The sequence below is a fragment of the Mus caroli genome, chromosome 14 (genome assembly GCF_900094665.2).
Source record: "Mus caroli chromosome 14, CAROLI_EIJ_v1.1, whole genome shotgun sequence".
In the NCBI taxonomy this organism is placed as follows: Eukaryota; Metazoa; Chordata; class Mammalia; order Rodentia; family Muridae; genus Mus; species Mus caroli.
Window position 1 is genome coordinate 69,142,192 of NC_034583.1, and position 19,800 is coordinate 69,161,991.

The following is a 19,800-nucleotide window of genomic DNA, read 5'->3' on the forward strand; positions in this document are numbered from 1 at the left end:
AAGGGGAAAACTGGAACACTTGCTATCTGAAGTCTTTGGGTGTAGAGAAAGCAATAAGCTGTTCACTGAGCTGACTGCCTGGCTTCATAGCTCTTCCTCCGCTGTGGGCCACCTCCTCCCTCAAGGATGCTGGCAGCACTGTGGGTAGATGCTGGCAGCACTGTGGGTAGATGCTGGCAGTACTGTGTGGGCCCCATGGAGCTGTTTCTGATGGTGCCGGGTGCCAGAACCTGGCTTCCCATTCATGGGTACCATTGATACCTGCTGCTCCTTTTGCTGAACCTGAGAATCTCAGAAGAGAAAAGACCAAATCCACGATTGTCCAATTAAAGCAAGCAAGCTGTAGTTTGGGATGCACCGTGAACTCGCCAGCCAGATGATTCACCCTAAGTCTCAGGATTCGAGAAGCAGCCCCTGCTGGCCTCATGAAGTTCCTTTTTTTTTTTTTTAAAGAAGAGGTAAGGTGTTCACAGGGGTGAGAGTTGGCTGTTATATACATTGTTAGAAAGAATGATAGGGATGGAACGAGGGTACAGTATACATCACGTATATGGGGTTGCAGTTTACATCAGATTTAAGAAACGGATGCTTGGTTCCAGATCCTGGGTCAAGGGACTGAGATGCTTATCTTACACACCAAAGCAGACCTGGCCTCCAGGTTCTCCCAGCATCCCTCAGTCCCTAGCTGGCATACTCTGCCCCCAGCCGTGAACTTTCCAGCCCAGGGGCTGGGCTGCCCTTCCCTTAGGGGCTCTCCTCTATATAATCCAGACATTTTGTTCTCCTCCCTCTCTTCTCTCTTCTTTCTTCTCTCTTCTCTCTTCTCTCTCTCTCTCTCTCTCTCTCTCTCTCTCTCTCTCTCTCTCCCCTTCTCTCTGTTCATGCACACTTTCTCTCTTTAGTTCCCCCCTCTCCTCTCTCTCTCTCTTCCAATGGCGACTTCCCTGGCCTCCTTTCCAGGGGCCAGAGAACTCGCCCAAGAGTAGCTTCCCAACAAACCTGTCTTTAATATAATCTAATCTGGCTTGAATTGGCTCATTTGACCAGCGGAGAAATAACTTATCAACAGAAACCTATTCTTAATTACAAATAGAAACCTTAATTTGCAAGGACTTAACATAGGACAAACAGGAACTTATTTTTAACTGTCTTAAATGCAAGCAGAACCCTTAACCTGCAAGGAATATTGTTCCTGTTTTGGTTCCCCATTGACTTGCAAGGTATATCGTTCCTGTTTTTGGTCTTGCACCTAGCCAGAATGCCCTAGTGGTACCTGCAGTGAGTCATCTTTAGGCACAAAGCTTTTTCACCTCCAAGACCTGGAAGAGCTACTATCATGTCGCTGTACAACCCCTGCCAGAGCAGGACTTAGAATCCTTATCTCAGCTCTCCCTGACCCTAAAGCTCATACCCAGAGAGAGATGATTATTTGTCCTCAGGATGGCGCAGGTCCTTAGGCGGAGTCATTGAGTCCCCAAAGCTAAGAACTGTAGAGCCCTCTTCTGTCTTAGCAGGTACATCACCAGAGATGCCCCTCACCTTAGCCCCGGGAGAGCTCTCAGAATGAACACAACTCCTCACCATCCCCATGAGGGAAGGATGAAGTCCAGAAGGGCATCCAGCAGCTCAGGAAAAGAAGGAGAGGGCAAAGGCAGAAGGGGTTTCTAACCCACTGAACCTGAGAGTCGGACCTCATCCTGCTCTCTGAGCCAATGCCATGGACGTCTTTGAAAGCTCCTAGTGAAGAACTTGGCCGTGATGGCCACATGGGTACCATTTCTTCCAGGAGTGAGCGGAAGAGACATTCTACAACTGCTGATGTACTTTCTACACCGAGAGCCCGAGGAGCTACGCGTCCTTGTTTTCATAAAGAAGAGTGATGCTTTTCCTGGAAGGGCAATGGGTACTCTGGGAATAGAAAATTAGTTTTTATTGTTTAACCTTCATGGTTTAAATGAGGAAGCTTCTACAGTGGTTAAAGGTCTCCTTGGGCTTTGATTTAGCAAATGCCTTATGACAGCGGTATTAGTCTTCGTAAAAGCCCAACTTTAAAGTGTCTTCTATTGTGCTACTCATTTTTAAAGGGGAGGGGGTTATGCAGGGGCTCAACAGAGGAGTGCGGCGTGCCTTTGCTTTGCTGTGTCCACAGCAACAAGAATGCCAGCCATACACTAGCAGAGCTTTCTACATCACCAAACACCGCCTCCTCACAAAAGGATGGCTTCCACAGTCTCCCAGCCCTGTTCTTGATACTCTATTCATAGAGTATATTCATAGAGTATATAGGAGTCCCAGAGCAGCCAAGATGTCAGACCAGCCACTGCAGACACTGAGGAGGACAATGGAAAGAGGCCATCAGAGAAAAGCCCCTAACAGGCTCACGGCTACAGAAAGAAAGCTGCCCTCTGGAAACAGACTATACTGGAGAGCCACAACCCTAACAAATCTTATGAGTGTACAACATGACTTGCTTCTGATAAGTGACTAGCGGCGTGTGCTGACTTGTTTTATGTCAACTTGACACAAGGCAGAGTCATCTGGGAGATGGGAACCTCAATTGAGAAAAGAACGCCTCCCTAAGATGGAGCTACAGGCAAACCTGTAGGGCATTTTCTTAATGAGTGATCAATGGGGGAAGGCCCAGCCTGGTGTGGGACCATCCCTGGGCAGGTGGTCTTGGTTTCTATAGAAGGCAAGTGAAGCAAGCCATAGGGAGCAAGAAGCACTCTGCTGTGTTTTTCCTATCAGCTCCTGCCTCGAGGTTCCAGCCACTTCTAATTTCCTGCCCTGACTCCCTTCCAGGATGAGCACTGATATGTAAGTCAAAGAAACCTTTTCCTCTCCAACTTGCTTTTGATCATGGTGTTTCATCATAGTGATGAAAACCCTGCCCATGCACAACGTGACACATAATTCAGGAAAGATATGGGTTAGTCACTCATTAACTTTGTGCTTCAAGTTGTATTACCACGTGCCTGCCACTGGGGGCATAAAAGTCACAGGTCCTTGAAAAGCTCACCTGTGGTGAGTCAGGCCCAATCTGGATGCATATAGCTGGTGTACAGATAATAAACTCCATGTGTATCCGAGACGGCCTCCTGATTACATAGGCAGGTGGGCAAGCGTTAGTGGGAGCCTGTTTTGAGAAATGCCTGCACTTCATTATGAGAGACAACTGGAAAAACGACTAGACAAAATGGGCTGGAAATAATAAAAGAGCACACACAAGAACCCTAATCCATCCATGTATCCATCAGGTAAATCCTGCTTGGATGTTTTGTGAGGAGACAGAATCCACAGCAGGCCACCAGTCAGGGAAGAGTCGGTGGGCAAGAGTTTAAGACCATCCTCAGGCTCCTAGCTTGGTGGTGTAGTGACTAAGCTGTCCACTCGGGAGGGTAGACCAGAGGTGTAGCTGAATGGGCATATGGAGAGGACTTCGTGTTCTGGAAGAGTCTTACCCTTAGCATTTTAAATTGGTGTTTTGTTTTGTTTACCACAGCCATTGCTGTGATCACCACTTGGTATTCCCAAAAGGCCAAGGCCAAGAACTGGAGTAGCCTCTTAATAACCAGGATGCTTCCTAGAATGGGCTTCTTCTAGACCTTGAACTTCAAGCTCAACAGGCACTCCATATCAGGTCATCTCTGATATAGATGATTCTCTCCAGCTTCTAATACTACCCTTCCACCAACCAACTCCATTCTGTTTATCATATTTAATTTATTAAACAAAAAAGGGCTGTTCTGTCCATCGGTGGCTCTTAGCACTTAGGCTGGTTTGAAGACATTATGGGGTCCATCCTTCTGGCTATCAAGGCAGAACCTCTAGCCAAGGCACTGGGAGCTCTTAAGCAAGGGCCCCAAGGTCACTGAAGATGTAGCTATTGTAAAACACAGCCCCCGGACACATATTCCCATCTGTGATGGTTTGTATATCCTTGGACCAGGGAGTGGCACCATTTGAAGGTGTGGCCTTGTTGGAATAGGTGTGACCTGGTTGGAATGGGTGTGTCACTGTGGGTGTGGGTATAAGAACCTCACCCTAGTTGCCTGGAAGTCAGTCTTCCACTAGCAGCCTTTGGATGAAGACATAGAACTCTCAGCTCCTCCTGCGCCATGCCTGCCTGGATACTGCCATGCTCCCACCTTGATGATAATGGACTGAACCTCTGAACCTGTAAGCCAGCCCCAATTAAATGTTGTTGTTTTTTATAAGACTTGCCTTGGTCATAGTGTCTGTTCACAGCAGTAAAACCCTAACTAATACACCATCCATTCCACAGGTTGCCACTCCACTCGAATTCATGAGCCAACCCACCCCTTAGCAACACAAGCTCCATTAAACCTCTGAAGTTAGCCCGTCATGAATACCCTCCTCTCGGGTGAATGCTTCTAACTCTGTTTCTTCCAAGATGCCCACTCAGAATCTTCTCTTCCATCCTGGGACACCCACAGCACAGATCAAAGCTCACCCCTGGCATCACTTACTGGTTAGTTCTGGATTGCAACCCTCCTGTCTCTGCCTTCTTCCCTGAGATTGAGCACACACCACCATCAGCTTTTGTTGAGTGAATGACAGTGATGGTTCTGTGGTTTAAATAAGAATGTCCCCCACAGTCTCCTGCATTTGAACACTTGGTGGCACTATTTGTGGTGGTCTGGAAGGGACAACCTTGCTAGAGGAAGTATTTCACTGGAGATGGGCTTCAAAGCCTCCTGCCATTCTCATCATGCATGCTCACCCCTCCGTGTGTGTGTGTGTGTGTGTGTGTGTGTGTGTGTGTGTGTTACTTATGACTCACAATGTGAGCTCTCAGCATCTGGTACACACTACCATGTCTGCAGTGTGCTGCCAAGCTTCCCGGCTGTATCAGCCCATCATGAATGCCTGCTTCTCAGGATCCGGAAGCCCAAGCAAACCCTGTCTTCTGTAAGTTGCCTTGGTCATGATGTTTTATCACAGCAAGAGAAAAGTAAGTACAAAGCTTTGGCTCTGTAGGAAATCTCTGTGGATCTTACTCTAGATTTCCCATGAAGACAGCTTTTATACACACTAAATATGACTGAGGTTGGTTGCAATTCTCAAAACCACGGTGGCAAAGGGGGGGACGGGATTCTACTGGAAAACCACTACATGACTAACATCTCGATTTGAGAATGCCAGTGACCCAAACTCAAACCTTCTGGGCTTGTGAGAAACTCTCATAGGACACATATTCTTGAACACAAAAGCAAAGAGGCAGTAAATGGAATTTAAACTTCCCCCTTGATCCTTCTTTTGTAACTAGGAAGCCTAGGAGACATTTCATCCACATAACAACTCCAGTTGTCTCCAGGCAGATATAACCTGTCTAAGATTTCCAGTGATTTCTAATTTACTTCAGTTGAAATTTAGGGGAAAGGCTTCTTTTTAAATTTTATTCTATCATCTATCTATCTATCTACCTATCCACTTATCTTTCTATCTATTCTATCTATTTACTTGAGACATAGCTCTGACTGTCCTGGAACTCACTATATAGACCAGGCTTCTCCTGAGTGCTAGGATTAAAGATGTATATACAAGCCTGTCTCTAGGCTTCCTCCTTCCTTTCTTTCTTTCTTTCTTTCTTTCTTTCTTTCTTTCTTTCTTTCTTCCTTCCTTCCTTCTTTCCTTTCTTTCTTTCTTTCTTTCTTTCTTTTTTCTTCCTTTCTTCCTTCCTTCTTTCCTTTCTTTCTTTCTTTCTTTCTTTCTTTCTTTCTTTCTTCCTTCCTTCCTTCCTTCCTTCCTTCCTTTCTTTCCTTCTTTCTTTTCTTAAACTAGGCTTCTTTCTAATAATCAACATTAGAATCCTAAAGGATAAGAGTTCGATGAAGAACAAAAAAAAAAAGAAAACAACCACTCAAAATGAGGAACATTCTGACTTTGAGTAAATGTTCTCAATCTATGAAATCTAGCTGAAAACAACAGGCGGCCATCAACATTCCTGACACTTCCTCTTAAATCCACTTTTCGGTCTCCCTGCCATGCTGTCTCTAGTTCCCTACATGTGAACTTTAGAAAATAAAATCCTGACCACCTAAACCTTTCAGGTTTGTGTTAATCCTTGATCTGCATATGAGTGTATCTATGTGAGTGGGCGTGGGGAGGTGGATAGGTGTTGTATATCAAGAATCACAAGCAAATGGGAGTTCAGGTGGAAGACAGATGTCTAGCCTCCCTTGCTACAAGGCGTGGTCTTCTACGTCCTGCCTACCAGCCAACGGGATATCGTTTGAAATGTAAATGAATAAAATGATTAATTAAAAAAAGAGAGTGAGGAATCTACCAGCCTCTGTATACACAAGCAGGGCAAGCATACATAGACACAATTCGTGCACACATGTGTGTGCACACAGGCACACTCATACACACAGTTCACAGTTTAAAGTCTAGCTTTGAAAAACAAGCACAGGGGCTGGAGAGATGGCTCAGCAGTTCAAAACACTGGCTGTCCTTCCAGAGGTCCCCGGTTCAATTCCCAGCACTCACAGGGCTGCTCAGAACTCCAGTTCTAGGGGCTCTTGCTCCTTCTTCCAGCCTTTGAGGACACCAAACATACATGTGGTGCATAGACATACATGAAGACAAAACACCCATATAGATTAAATAAAAAAAACGGACAGACAAAGCAGCCGATAGCCCTTTGCTGTGGGGCAATGGGCTATGCACAGACAGGCTGGTCTCCAGTTGAGCTGAGGTCTGAACCTGGGGATCTGGTGGTGATAATTCACCTACATGGGAAGGTAGATGTTCCCTCATGTCTCCTGGAACCCTGGCTCCTGTTGAAGTTACTGACCCCACAGCCCCCACAGGAGAAGTGTGGCTAGTAGTCATGTAGGCAATGTCCCAAGCTTCTGACCTTCAGGCTAAACTCCTCCCAGTTACCTAGCAACAACAAGATAAAACAGCCCACTATAAGAGGGGCTGCTTGGCCCCACCTCTCTCTCTCCTCTCACTCTCCTCATCCTCTCCTCGTTCTCTCTTATTCTCTCTCCTCTCACTCTCTTACTCTACTCTCCCTCTTACTCTCTCCCTCACTTACTCTCTAAGCTTTCACCTCTCTCTCTCTAACCTTTCTTACTCTATAGCCTTTCTTCTCTCTCTCTCCTTTCCCCCTTCTCTCATTCTTGGCCATGGCCAGTCTCTCTCTCTTTCTGCCTTCTCTCCTTTCTCCCTGCCTTTCTATAATAAAGCTCTAAAACCATAGACTGTCTCTGTTCATCAAGGCCCACTGTGCTTGGATGATGGGATAGGCTTTCTTCTAATGAGCCTTCCTGTGCTCCATCCACGGACCGGACTAAGGACTCTTGCCTGTGTGGGAACCTCTCTCCCTCAGCCCTCTCTCCCATATCCCCGGGACCCTGGTATCGGGGGCTGCCCCTTGTCCACCCCCCCGTAGAGTGGGGTCAGTGGCTTAGATGCCCACCAGGGGCCGAATGGAAAGCACTCTGGCAGCCCTCCCGCATCCACCTGCCCAGAGCACAGGAGCTCTGGCCGGACATGGGCTCTTTCCTTCCCCCCTCTTTCCCCTACCCCCTCAGCAGCCCACACTTTGCTTCTTCTTATCCTTCAAAGCACTCAATATCAAACCTGTAAATAGTTCTACAGACGGGGTCCTGGAGTAGAGATCAACAACCTGGCACACTGAAGGCAGGTGGAGTCACATCCCCCAGGGCCCAGAATCTCTACTTGACAAATAAAAGATGTCTCTCCACTGAGTGAAAATGGACGACGGAGTAGGGTGAGCATCCTCCCTTGCCACGCATGGCAGTCCTGGTCACCGCCTGAACTCACCGCTCTGCCCGAGCCCGACTGGCTGGGAAGAGCCCAGGAAGGCTGCCAAAATTGAAACCAGGCATCGCTTTACAAATCAGACACCACATTCATACTAGTGTTTGTTTTATTGTCATAGACTGTTTTGATAGACTTTATACATTGCGGTTGGTAGAGCTGGCCCAGTAAGAGGGTTTTCAGAGTTCTGTGCTAAAGGGGAAATAAAGCCAAGAAAACCCAGCCACAAACAAAAAGAAAAAGGAGGGAAAAACAAGATTACTTGTCTGACCACAACGAGCTGGGTAAACACCACGTTCTGCCCGCCTATAATGTGATATTGCACCCATGTCTGGCGTGGGTCGCCGCTGCATAGGCTGATCTCTCAAAGCAGATGGCAGCTACACCTGAATTGTTCTTTGGGTTCGCTCAGTATCTCCTAGAGCTAAAGCTAAGATGTGCCCACTACTTCCAGAGTGCTTACCACACCCTTCCTATTTTTAGCATTTGCCAAGACAAATGAGAAATCTGATTACTGTGGCAAATTACTCGGACGTCACATTAACCAGTGGTATTCATCAAAGGATAATACATTTGGTAAAAACCCGTTCATTTGACTAGGATAAAAGAGTACATTCTGGGGCATAAGAAAAAGGTCTGGCAAAGTGCCTCCTTCCACAGTTGCACCCTATGGATGTCGGTTAACTGTAATGATAAGGTTTGGGTAGCATTCATCTCCCTCCTAAAGATCAGGCCTCCGAAGAGACAGAACCGTCTCCTCTAGCACATGCTGGCGCATTACAATAATGTACATGCTATTCTAATATGTACTGGCTTATTGTAATTATTCATTGAGCTTTTAAAAAGATTTTATAAATTGCTCATTTTTTTTACATGTAAACTCCTACAGCATAGCAAAAACAAGTACAACATTAATTTAATACAGTCCAATTCCTCTTGAGAGCGAGCCATTATTATCTGTTAATATAAAAGGTCTCTCTCTCTCTCTCTCTCTCTCTCTCTCTCTCTCTCTCTCTCTCTCTCTCTCTCCTCTCTCTCTCTCTTCCCCCCTCCGTCCCTCCTCCCTCCCTCCCCTCCTCTCTTCCTCAGAGGTAGTGTTTCATTATGTAGCTCATGCTAACCTCAACCTCACAATTCCTCTGCCTCAGTTTGGGATTACAGACATGGGCTACACCTGGTAACCATGTGCCTTTAATAGAAGCCGTTGACTCTATTGTTGACGCTATTGACTCATTGTCTAGCCTTAGTCCTAGTTTGCCGGGCTCTGACTCTGAATGCAGAGCCTCATTCACAATAAACACACATTCCACTACTGAGGTTCATCCCAGACCAAGAAAAGCCATAACTTTTTAAAAACTGGTAAAGTTCTTTTTTTTCCCCTAATCCAAGTTGTATTCACTTATTTCAAATAATTGTATGCTGTATTAAATTATACATGCATATATTCACACAGGCAGATAAGGCTGCCATAAGCAACACGCCTTCCTGTGCTTGCTACAATAACATCTATTTCATCAACTCTACGACACTCAGTTTTAATCACCTCTGAAATTAAGATGCAAGTAGACTCTGTGATGATCGCGTTGAATTTTTTTAGTTAGCATATTGTCTGGGCAATGTGACACAATGAAGTAAGTCTAATGAAATACAAATCTCACCTTCAAAATGTTATACTTACCGTAAAAGTATTATACCTTGCCTGTACTTTTAGCTGACACTGTTGGACCTAGGCTATGCCTCTGAAGAGCTAAGCTAGAACTGGTTCAGACTTCTAGTTAATTAGTAAGTCTGAACAAATCCAAGGCCCAATGGCTTTGAGACGGTCAGGGTTTACTCTGAGAGGATGAGGCAAAGCAAGGAGTAGCCATCTGGAAGCTGGGAGGGCCAGTGCATGGGGTTCACACGCAGACACACAGCACTGAGCACTGGTGGAGTCAGTAAGTACTCTAGTTCTGGGGCAGCAGAATTCCCAGGAGGCTCAGGAAACCCTGACAGGCAGGTATGTTTCTCTCGGTGGCGGCTGTTGACACCAGTCTTCTCCATTCCCATCTCTCCTGTGGCCCAGCTCTCCCAGAAAATAAGACAGGAGCACACAATACCCATCTCACGCATCACTATATCTCCTGCTCCGACCCCTCCCTCTCACCACATGGTTGGCCAGACCCCTCCCCCTCACCACATGGTTGGTCAGACCCCTCCCCCTCACCACATGGTTGGCCAGACCCCTCCCCCTCACNCCCCTCCCCCTCACCACATGGTTGGCCAGACCCCTCCCCCTCACCACATGGTTGGTCAGACCCCTCCCCCTCACCACAAGGTTGGTCAGACCCCTCCCCCTCAATGGTTGGCCAGACCCCTCCCCCTCACCACAAGGTTGGTCAGACCCCTCCCCCTCACCACATAGTTGGCCAGACCCCTCCCCCTCACCACATGGTTGGGAACTGGTTCTAATGCTTTGTCTTATTTCACTCCCAAAAGCTGAGCTTTCAGACCTGAGGGTCCCTGCCCTCAGCTAGCTTCAATCGATAATAAAGAATTGCGCAGTACAGCCAATGGCTGGGCAGGAAGACTGGGCAGGACTTTTAGATTGTCTGGGCAAGGGACCGAGAGGGAGCGGGAGAGATGGAGAATGGTCATGTCTGAGAAGCAGAAGGATGAAACCTAAAGGCCCGCCAGCATGTAAGAATCCGGGAAAGTGGACCTAGGGCGTCACTTCGCCAATTGGGTATGGGGTAGCAGAGATGAACTATAGATTTTTTTTTTTTAGTTAGCACTTCACGAGCCTTAGCATTCAGTTACTGTAGCATCATCAAGACCCTTGACTTTACGACGTCAGTGAGGACTTACCTTTTGCACAGCCCCCTGAAAGGCTTGTTTCATCCTCCTGCAGGAGTCAGGTAGTGTGTCTTCACTCTCCGGAGTCGAGTCCTGCAAACCTGCGTTTTCATGGAGTCTCAGGATTCTATAAAAGCAGTGAGTGCTGTCTTCTGATATTCTGTTAGGATACATCTAGGAGGGGAAAAGATATTAAAGGGGGTTATAGTTAATGAACTGTGACTTGATAAGAGAAGGGTCATGCTTAGACTTTTCTATCCCCCAGTGGTTGATAATTAATAAAATTATCCTCAAGCCAGGCATGTTCGTATACACCTTTAATCCCAGCATACTAAAGGCAGAAGCAGGTCGGTCTCTGTGAGACGCCAGCCTGCTCTACGAATTGAGTTCTAGGGCAGCCAGAGTGGTTACACAGAGAAACATTGTCTTGAAAAAAATATTGTATTTATATATATATATATATATATATATATATATATATATATGTGTGTGTGTATGTATATATATGTATATATATAGTATTATTTTATTTTAATACATATTAAAACATCTTTTTGGAGTGTGTAAGTATGTATGCACACATGTGTGAATGGGTATGAACACCTGTGCATGCACATGTGGTACACAGGAGTGTGTTCCACACTCCACTTTAATTTTTTGACATGAGGATGTTCATTGAACATGGAGCTCACTGTCTGGCTCACCAGACTGGCTGGCCAGCAAGACCTCAGGATCTCCTGTCTCTATGTCCCATCACAAGGATTATTGACGGATCCATTTCCCCTGCCCTGAACACACTGACTTCTAATTCACTTTGATGAGTAGCTGACAATCACCCCAGACACATGAGGCCATAGATTCTTAACAACAAAAGAATGTACGTGTATAATTTACAGGAATTGAACTTCTTCATGGATAGAAGAGGTATCACAGATATCACGTGATCCCAGCAGGCAGGAGAAGACTCATGACGGTAGATTGGTGGCTCATAGCTATAATCTATTTGAGACGCTAAAGCAGAAGGAACACAGAGTATGAAGACAACCTGGGCTACACAGTGATTTCCAGGCAAGCCTTGGCTACCTTAGTGTAAGGCCCTGTCTCATAAACACGAATAAGACACAAGCCAAAATGCTAGATGAAACCACATAGAGATGAAGCCCACTTTAAGAACCAAAGCTTGAAGCCTGCATAAATCAGGCAAAATTAGCATAATCTTTAGCTACTGTTGCCATTGGTCTTCTTCCCTAATCTATGAGTATTTTGATGAGTGAAAGAAGAGAATGAGAAACCCATCTGCACCTCAATCAAAACGGAAGCCAGGAGTGCAACAGCTCTTTCTGATGAATACTATGTAACTTCCCTTTCTGATGAATACTATGTAGCCAGTACTCCTGGCCTGGATCCTACAAATATGTTAAAGTGACATCCATCATCACTCTAAGGTGGAGAGGATACTCCTGCAGGCTATCTGGGCAAATGCTAGCAAATACTAAAATATAAGCATTGTCTTGCCCAACACATCCCCGTGGAGTTACTAGCTGAACACTAGGTTTTAAAAAGATGTCCCACCCAGCCCAGCATCTCTGTGAGTGCTGTTCTAGAAGCTTGTCTTCTATTTCCCAAGCTCCCTCAAGGTTTTCGGTGGCTTCGATCACCATAGAAATGGGAGTTTGTTCTTGTTGGGTTTTTGTTTTGCTTTGTTTTTAGAGATAGGGTTTCTCTGTGTGGCCCTTGATGTCCTGGAACTAGCTTTTTATAAACCAGGCTGGCCTTGAACTCAGAGATCTGCCTGCTTCTGCCTCCAGATTGCTGGGACTAAAGGCCTGTGCCACTACCACTCAGCTGAACTTGATTGTTCTAACAGCTTAACATGTCCTCTTCCTTCCAGAAGTCAGTAAATAAAAACTAGACCAAAGGCAAAGTTTATAATTACTAAAGCTCAGTCAGAAATAAACTATCTCCTTTCCTGGTTTAATTAAAATACACAGAAAGATGTATGCCGTTATTAACCAATCCTCAGGAACAATCTAAAAGGTCCCCTCTCTATGCACACATAGACATGTTTTATTATTCTAGTCATGCAAATAGAAGGATCATCTAAGCCTGGAGAGATGGCTCAGCAGTTAAAAGCACTGACTGCTCTTTCAGTTCCTGGTACCCACATAGCAGTGCAAACTGTGTAACTCCGGTTCCAGGGAACCTGACACCCTCACACAGACGTATGTGCAGGCAAAACAACAATGCACATAAATAAAAATAATTTTTTAAAATTTTGTATATTTTCAGACACACAAGCACACACACACACACACACACACACACACACAGGAGTATTTGTTGCCTGTAACTCCAGCTTTAAGAGATCTGACCCCTAGTGTGGTCTCTCTGTAGGTGTCTGCACACATGCACATACACACACAGACACATACACACAACTAAATAAAAAATAAACATTAATGCTCTAAAATACCTAAGGATGCTCTGTAAGCACAGGTGAGGTCATACCACGAAACAAAATTACTTGCAATGCAAACGTATTTCATGTATTTTCTTTACAATAAGAAGTACAAATAAGAGTGTGAGTTTTCACTGAAGGGCAGCTGTCAATCATAGTCTGGGTTCAGACCTCAGGAAAGCAGAATTCTGCAATAGCTTCCTACCAGACAAGAGCTAAGCTGAAGAGACCATGTGGCATTAAGAAATGCCCAGAGACTCTAAACAAAGTTCATTAGACTTGCATCCCACAAACAAATTGAAGCTATCTAACAGAAGCAGCAGCTCCAACGCTGTCAGTATTCAGGATGTAGCTAATCACCTACGTGGGCTTATGGGGAGTTGCATATTAATTAGATCCAAGGTCATGTTCTCTGTATTAAAATATTATTTCTCTGAGACATAATGCTTCGAAGTGTCAAATAAACAAATACATATAGCTATTGTAGCTATTCTGGTATGAACATGAAAGCAAACCCCCTCCACCCCACAGCACAGTTCACTAATTAGCACAGTGTTGCATCACCTAATAACAGGACCCGATTTGGAGCAAATTAAAAAGTAGAATGCAAAGATTTTGTCTTTTCTCTCTTAAATAGAAACATAAAAATAAATATGGCTCATTTGGAGCCCTTGGACAATTTTATCACGTGCCTAAGTTAGATTCAGTTGTTGAATCTTTCATTCAAAATATACTTAAGAGCCACTCATCACATCTCCATGATGTTTAAGACCTCATCAATTACTGTGAATGAAGAAAGAATGATTACTCGGCAACCATTAACTTTGTTCCCTCATTTTCTTTCTTAAGCATCCCAAGTCAGAAAGCCGCTTTGTGTCTCTAACCCAATGTGTTTTCTCCTTCCGGTGCCCTGGAAGGAAGGAGGTTTGAGAGGCTCAGGGGCAAATGCACAGGTAACCAAGGACAGTCTGAGGAAGGAAGGCGGGGCAAGGAATAAGGTTGGTGGGTAAGACTAACAGAGTGTTGAGTGACCAAATGCATGTAGCTCCCACCCAGCAGCATGTTCTGGGGTACTGGGCAATCTAGATAGAGCACTTTCACGGTTGAAGACCTATACCATGTCAGCTACTAGACACTTACTTTGCATAATAGTAAAGTAGAAATGGAAAGATGTGTAGGGTGGCAAATCATTTGAAAGGCCCTTTCAGTAGATTAAGTATTTCAGGTCCTGTGTTAGATGCTGGGGGTTGGTGGGGCAGGGGAACAGAACAAACAATCTGTCCCTGTCTTTCCCTGGAAGGCATATCAAATCACATTCCACAAAAGAGCATAGCAAGCTGAGTTACAGTGAGTCACACCTACAGGTATACCTGCCAACACTAATTCTTGAGTTATCTGATTGTAAAAGGAAGGCTGGGGCTGGGAAAGCATTTGTCTTCCATACTGGAGGCCCTGGGCTCCATCTCCAGCACCACACACACAGATAAACAGAGGACTTGGAAAATGCAACTATCCCTAACGGATGATGTTGTGACTATGAAATAAACGTGTGTGTGTGCGTGCGTGCGTGTGTGTGCGTGTCAACTTCTTTCAAACCGATCATTCATAGGGTTAAATGAGGCAGGATGCTTGACATTTGGGCTGCTTCCTTATCAGTTTTTCAAACAAGCTGCCTGCCCACCTCAACATCAGATTTGCAGTACTGACTGAGGTCCTGAGTGAAACGCAGCCAGAGGCTGCCGGCTGCCGCGTGCACAGGGGAGTTCAAAAGCAAAAAATAAAAATAAAAAAATAAGAAAAGCTCCAGCTTTCTGAGAGGCTTATCTTACCCCTCACCCTAAACTGGAAACATGAGTATGGTTTTCTCTCTCTCTCTCTCTCTCTCTCTCTCTCTCTCTCTCTCTCTCTCTCCCTTGCCCCCCCATACCACACATATATACCACATACATCATCATATACATATAGATCACACACATACACAGCAAATACACATAACATACTACAAGCATACACACACACACCACATACACACACACACCACATACACACACACACACACACACACAATTTTACAAGCAACATTTTAGGGAAGCTTTTTTTTTTTTTTTTTTTTGTCTTTGAAAACCATAGTATGAATACTATGTAGTAAATACATAGCACAAACCACAGGGCCCCTTTGGCAGGCCTGGTGGGAAAAAAGGAAATCTACACTGGATCCTGGCTTTTTTTTTTTTAAATGTAGACATAGACAATCTAAAACACACAGGATGATTTTGCATTAGCTTTGGTTTTAACTTTGGTTCTGTTTGTTGTTTGTTGTTTGTTTGTTTTGATCCAGGCTGGCCTGGAACTTCCAATCCTTTTGCTTCAGAGAATTCATATTATCTCTGTTCCATGTCTTTAAACTGTAATAAATCTGGCTTGCTTTATCTTAAAGTATAAATGTGTTCTCTGATAGGAGATGATTTCAATTCCAAATATTTCATCCAGAACTTAAAAACTTAAAAGAACTTTAAAAAAGAAAACAGAAACCTAGTCAACACCAATACCTAAAGTACAAAAGAAGGTTTCCATAATATATAAAAAGGAAAAGAATTGTAGATTGATCCTTTATGTACCCAAAACCTATCCTCAACAACCATTCGCCAACAGCAAGAAACCTCACTTCACGCATAAGCTATTATCTCCCAATGCCTGCACTTATTCAGTCATTTTGGAGCATTTTCCAGACATCATAGCATATCATGGGCAAAAGATTCAGGATGTATCTCTAAGTGACTAGGGTTCCCTTAGGAGTCAAATGTGGATGCCACACCACACTCAGTGAGATGCAGTCAGAATACTCAAACATTTTCCTAATACTACCCTGGTGACGGAGACAACCTTTTAAAAATGTAGTGACAGCCCTGGGTTCAGAATAATGACTAAAATTATTTTAAGTAAGTCTCTGAGAGACTCAATCCTTGTAGCGACCGGGGACTAGAGGTACAGTCAGTGTACTTGGTAGAGTGTTTGCCTAACACACACACAAAGCTATGTGCATTCAGTCCCAAGCATCACACTACATAAATGGGGCACTGTGATGCATGTCTGAAACACTATCTTGCGGGTATAATATCCTTGGCTATATGACAAATTTGAGGTCAGCCTGGGCTACGTGAGACCCTAGCTAGGAAGGAAGAGATGGAGGAGGAGAAGAAGGGACGGGGGCGGGGGAAGGCGGGGGAAGGAAAAGAGAGGACAAACGCTTGGATCCAGAATTCTGATGACATTAAATCCTCCAGAGGAAAATCACCTGGCTCTGATTGCTATCTCAAGTGTTTACATTGGGGAAAAAGTTGTTTTGTACAATTTTTATGCCATCAAGATACCCTTAGATTGACAGACATCTCATGTCACCCTACCACCATAGAATTCCTTCAGGAAAACTGGATAAGAACACAGCTGGTGACTCATTCCTCCATAGCCATGCCAACTCCCAGGGTTCCTGGTAAGCTAAGAACCCCAAGAACATGCTCAGCCCACACTTCTTTCCAAGTTCAATGCTCACATCACTCTTACTGCTGGGAAAAGATGCTGTGACCCTAACAGGCTTAAAAAAATAGAAGACACGGAGAGCTACTGCATATCTTCTGGCCTAAAGTCTCTTTGCAAAGAATTATAATAGCCTTTCCTTGGAAGCATACGCTATCCTCTGGTACCACACACAGAAAGACAGGAGGACTGTATCTAGAGTGGTTCCGAAGTCAATCCCATCTCATTTGATAGTGGCATGAACTATGCAGGCTCTCCGGACACATCCGTTAAAATGGCAGACGGCAGAAAACAACAGATAAACCATTCTTCATTGATTCCTATGTATCCCAATGAAAAGGGGGGTGGGGATGTTTACTCACGTTCATAGGGATTTCTGTGATTCATATCGTAAGCAAGCCACTCAGACCTTGTCTAAGGAAGAAAATCTCTACAGGTACTACATGTGATTATGAGCATGGAGACCCTGGTTTTCAGAAGGACTGGTTTATGGTCTGTTTTTGCATTAGTGGGTAACCACAGCATGGGATAAAATGCAAACCAGTAGGTCTGAAGACGTAACAAAGCCCGTGATCCAAAGTACGGCTCAAGGCTTTGGCACATGTCAAAAACCTATGCAGTCCAAGCAATGACACATTGTAATGCATCCAGTTCGGTTTAGTAATCACCTCTGATTCTGGAAACAAATGAAGTCCAAACCCAACTTTCTTTTCCCATAAAAATATGCACAGTCAGCCCCCCACTTCCTCTGAGAAAGAATTCATAGCACCAGACAAGAGTATTTGAATGAATCCGACCAACTGCGCTGCAATTTCCAAGAAAACACAAGAGCACAAACCACCAAAAAGCATAATATTACAAATTTACCCCTTCCTCCCTCTGCCATCTCCCCAAGGTTCTGAATCTTTAGCACGGAGCTTCCTCCTCTCTTCAAAGGTTGGTTACTGGCTAGATTGTAGTCAGGCTAAACTATCACACAGTCACACGCGCGCGCGTGTACACACACACACACACACACACACACACACACACATACACAGGCACCTTCCTTCCTCCACCCACCTCCTAGGCAGGCACAGTGGGGCTGTCCCTTCACCTTTCAGAACCTAAGCTCCAGAGGAGCCACAGAGCCCCAGCCCTGAGACGGGGCACATCTGATAGCGCTGTCACTGTGAGGGATGAGTGTCATCCCTAGCTGTTCCAAAGACTACTGACACCCTCTCAGTGTGGTCCCAAAGTGTCAGGAAACCAAAGCAGCCACAGGTTGGTTAGTGGCATTGGGAAGCTTAGATGCCCAAGTAAAAGTTCTCACTTTCCCCACTTTCCCTAAACGAGTTGAAGTTGGTTCTTAACTCCAAGTGAAAAATTCACGGTGGGGAGAAAGCGTGCGATCACTTGAGGCACACGAGGGGAGCGGCCAATGGGGGGAAATTCAAACCCATCCTCAGCCAGAACCAGAGTTCAGCTTCTGCACGCTGCGCTGACGGGAGATGAGCTTGGCTGGAGGCCCCCAAGTTCCCTTCCTTGTGGGGGGTTGGGTCTCTTTCCCTTCCAGAATAAGTCCTAGGACCAGACTCAGCCCCACCCCCCCGACTCACCGCAGAGACTCGGACAGGGATGTCAATCACTCACCTGCGCTCGAAAGTACAGGAACAGAGCGATGCTGCAGACCACCTGGCCCAGTCCCAGCCCCAGGAGGGCCAGGAACATGGAGCGGGAGGCGGCGGGTGGTGGCGCCGGAGCCGGTGCTGAAGGCGCGGGGTGCAGCGGACCCTCGTGTGGGACGCCGGGGCCGCTGCCCATCTCCTCCGAGCTGCGCAGGTACTTGCCGTAGTCTCGGCTGGCCCGGCGCATGGCGCGGCGCCCGGAGTTCGGGCGCCCTGCTCCGCGATCGTTCTCTCCCTTCCTCGGCCACCCACCGCCGAGCAGACTCCCGGCCAGGCGGCCCCCGCCCCGACCGGTTCACCGAGGTCGTGGCAGTGGCTCCCCGGGACGTGGGAGAGATGGCAGGGTACCCCAGCCAGCCCTAACTCTTATAAACCTCGTGGAGAGAGCTGGCCTCCGGAGCCAATCAGCCTCCAGGAGGGTGCCTCTTTCACTCCCACATCTGCCCTCCTTCCTTTCCTTCGCCCTCCCCCTCTTCTTCGCTCTCACGGACCCGCCTCCTCCCTCCCCATCAGGGCCCTCTGAGGTGGAGGCTGTGGGTTGGGTCCAGTGGTTGGTTTCTGGCTCTCTAGGCTGGCCCCTATCCTTTGCATCTCTGGGCCTCAGTTTCCTCTGTAAGATTTAAAAAGTTAGCTCTAGTGAACTCCGTCAGAAGCCCTTTCCTGTACACCACTCTCAAAATCTTAGAGGAGACCACCTTCAAGAATCGTGAGGTTTGGCCTCAGTTATCCCTTCAAATATAGCCTCACGGACTATTGGGAAGACTTGGGGAAATTCTAGAACTCCCTCCCAAGTGCCTTTATCTTCATCTCAAAAGTGACTTTAAATGTGGCAGATGCTCCAATGAGCCTAGAGACTCCCGTAAGAGAGGAATGAAGTAGGAAAAGAATGGGATGGGTGAGCCAGGAAGAACTAGACAAAGGGATGGGTAGAGGGTACAAAACTGCATGCAGGCTTCCCAGCGTGGGGATGACCGAACAGTCAGGAAAGAGCTGTTAGCAGAGCTAATGTCAGAGTTAAGTTTCACTGCTTAAGAAATCCTTATGCTGAGGGCCAATGAGATGGCTCAGCTGGTGAAGGCACTTGCAACTTATCTTGAGGACCTGCCTTTGACCAGAAGAATCCTCATCCTTGTCCTCTGGCGTGTGCGCAAGCACACACACACACAAATATTTTTGTTATTGTTTTCTTGTCGTTTTGGTTTTATTTATTTGTTTGAGACAAGTTCTCTGTATGTAAACTAGGCTGGCCTGGAGCTTGCTATAAGAACCAGGCTGACCTCAAACTCAGAGATCCACTCGCCTCTGCCTCTCTGCCCTCTCTGCCTCCTCTGCCTGTGCCTGTGCCTGTGCCTGTGCCTGTGCCTGTGCCTGTGCCTGTGCCTGTGCCTGTGCCTGTGCCTGTGCCTCTGCCTCTGCCTCTGCCTCTGCCTCTGCCTCTGCCTCTGCCTCTGCCTCTGCCTCTGCCTCTGCCTCTGCCTCTGCCTCTGCCTC

The 19,800-nt window shown here is 46.1% G+C and overlaps 1 protein-coding gene across 2 annotated transcripts in view; it reads right to left on the bottom strand.

Moving 5' to 3' along the window:
- Tnfsf11 (TNF superfamily member 11) overlaps window positions 1-18,650 on the bottom strand; it is a 30,966-nt gene extending 12,316 nt beyond the window's left edge. The window contains exons 1-3 of one of the 2 annotated variants that reach the window (XM_021182381.1): window positions 18,457-18,496; window positions 18,275-18,390; window positions 10,663-10,824 (exon numbers count right to left, since the gene is read on the bottom strand). In XM_021182381.1, coding sequence (XP_021038040.1) covers window positions 10,663-10,824; window positions 18,275-18,390; window positions 18,457-18,496 — 318 coding nt within the window. Of the gene's footprint in view, window positions 1-10,662; window positions 10,825-18,274 lie in introns of both variants that reach the window. The other variant, XM_021182380.1, reaches the window with a different exon arrangement.
- Window positions 18,651-19,800: the final 1,150 nt, after the last annotated feature.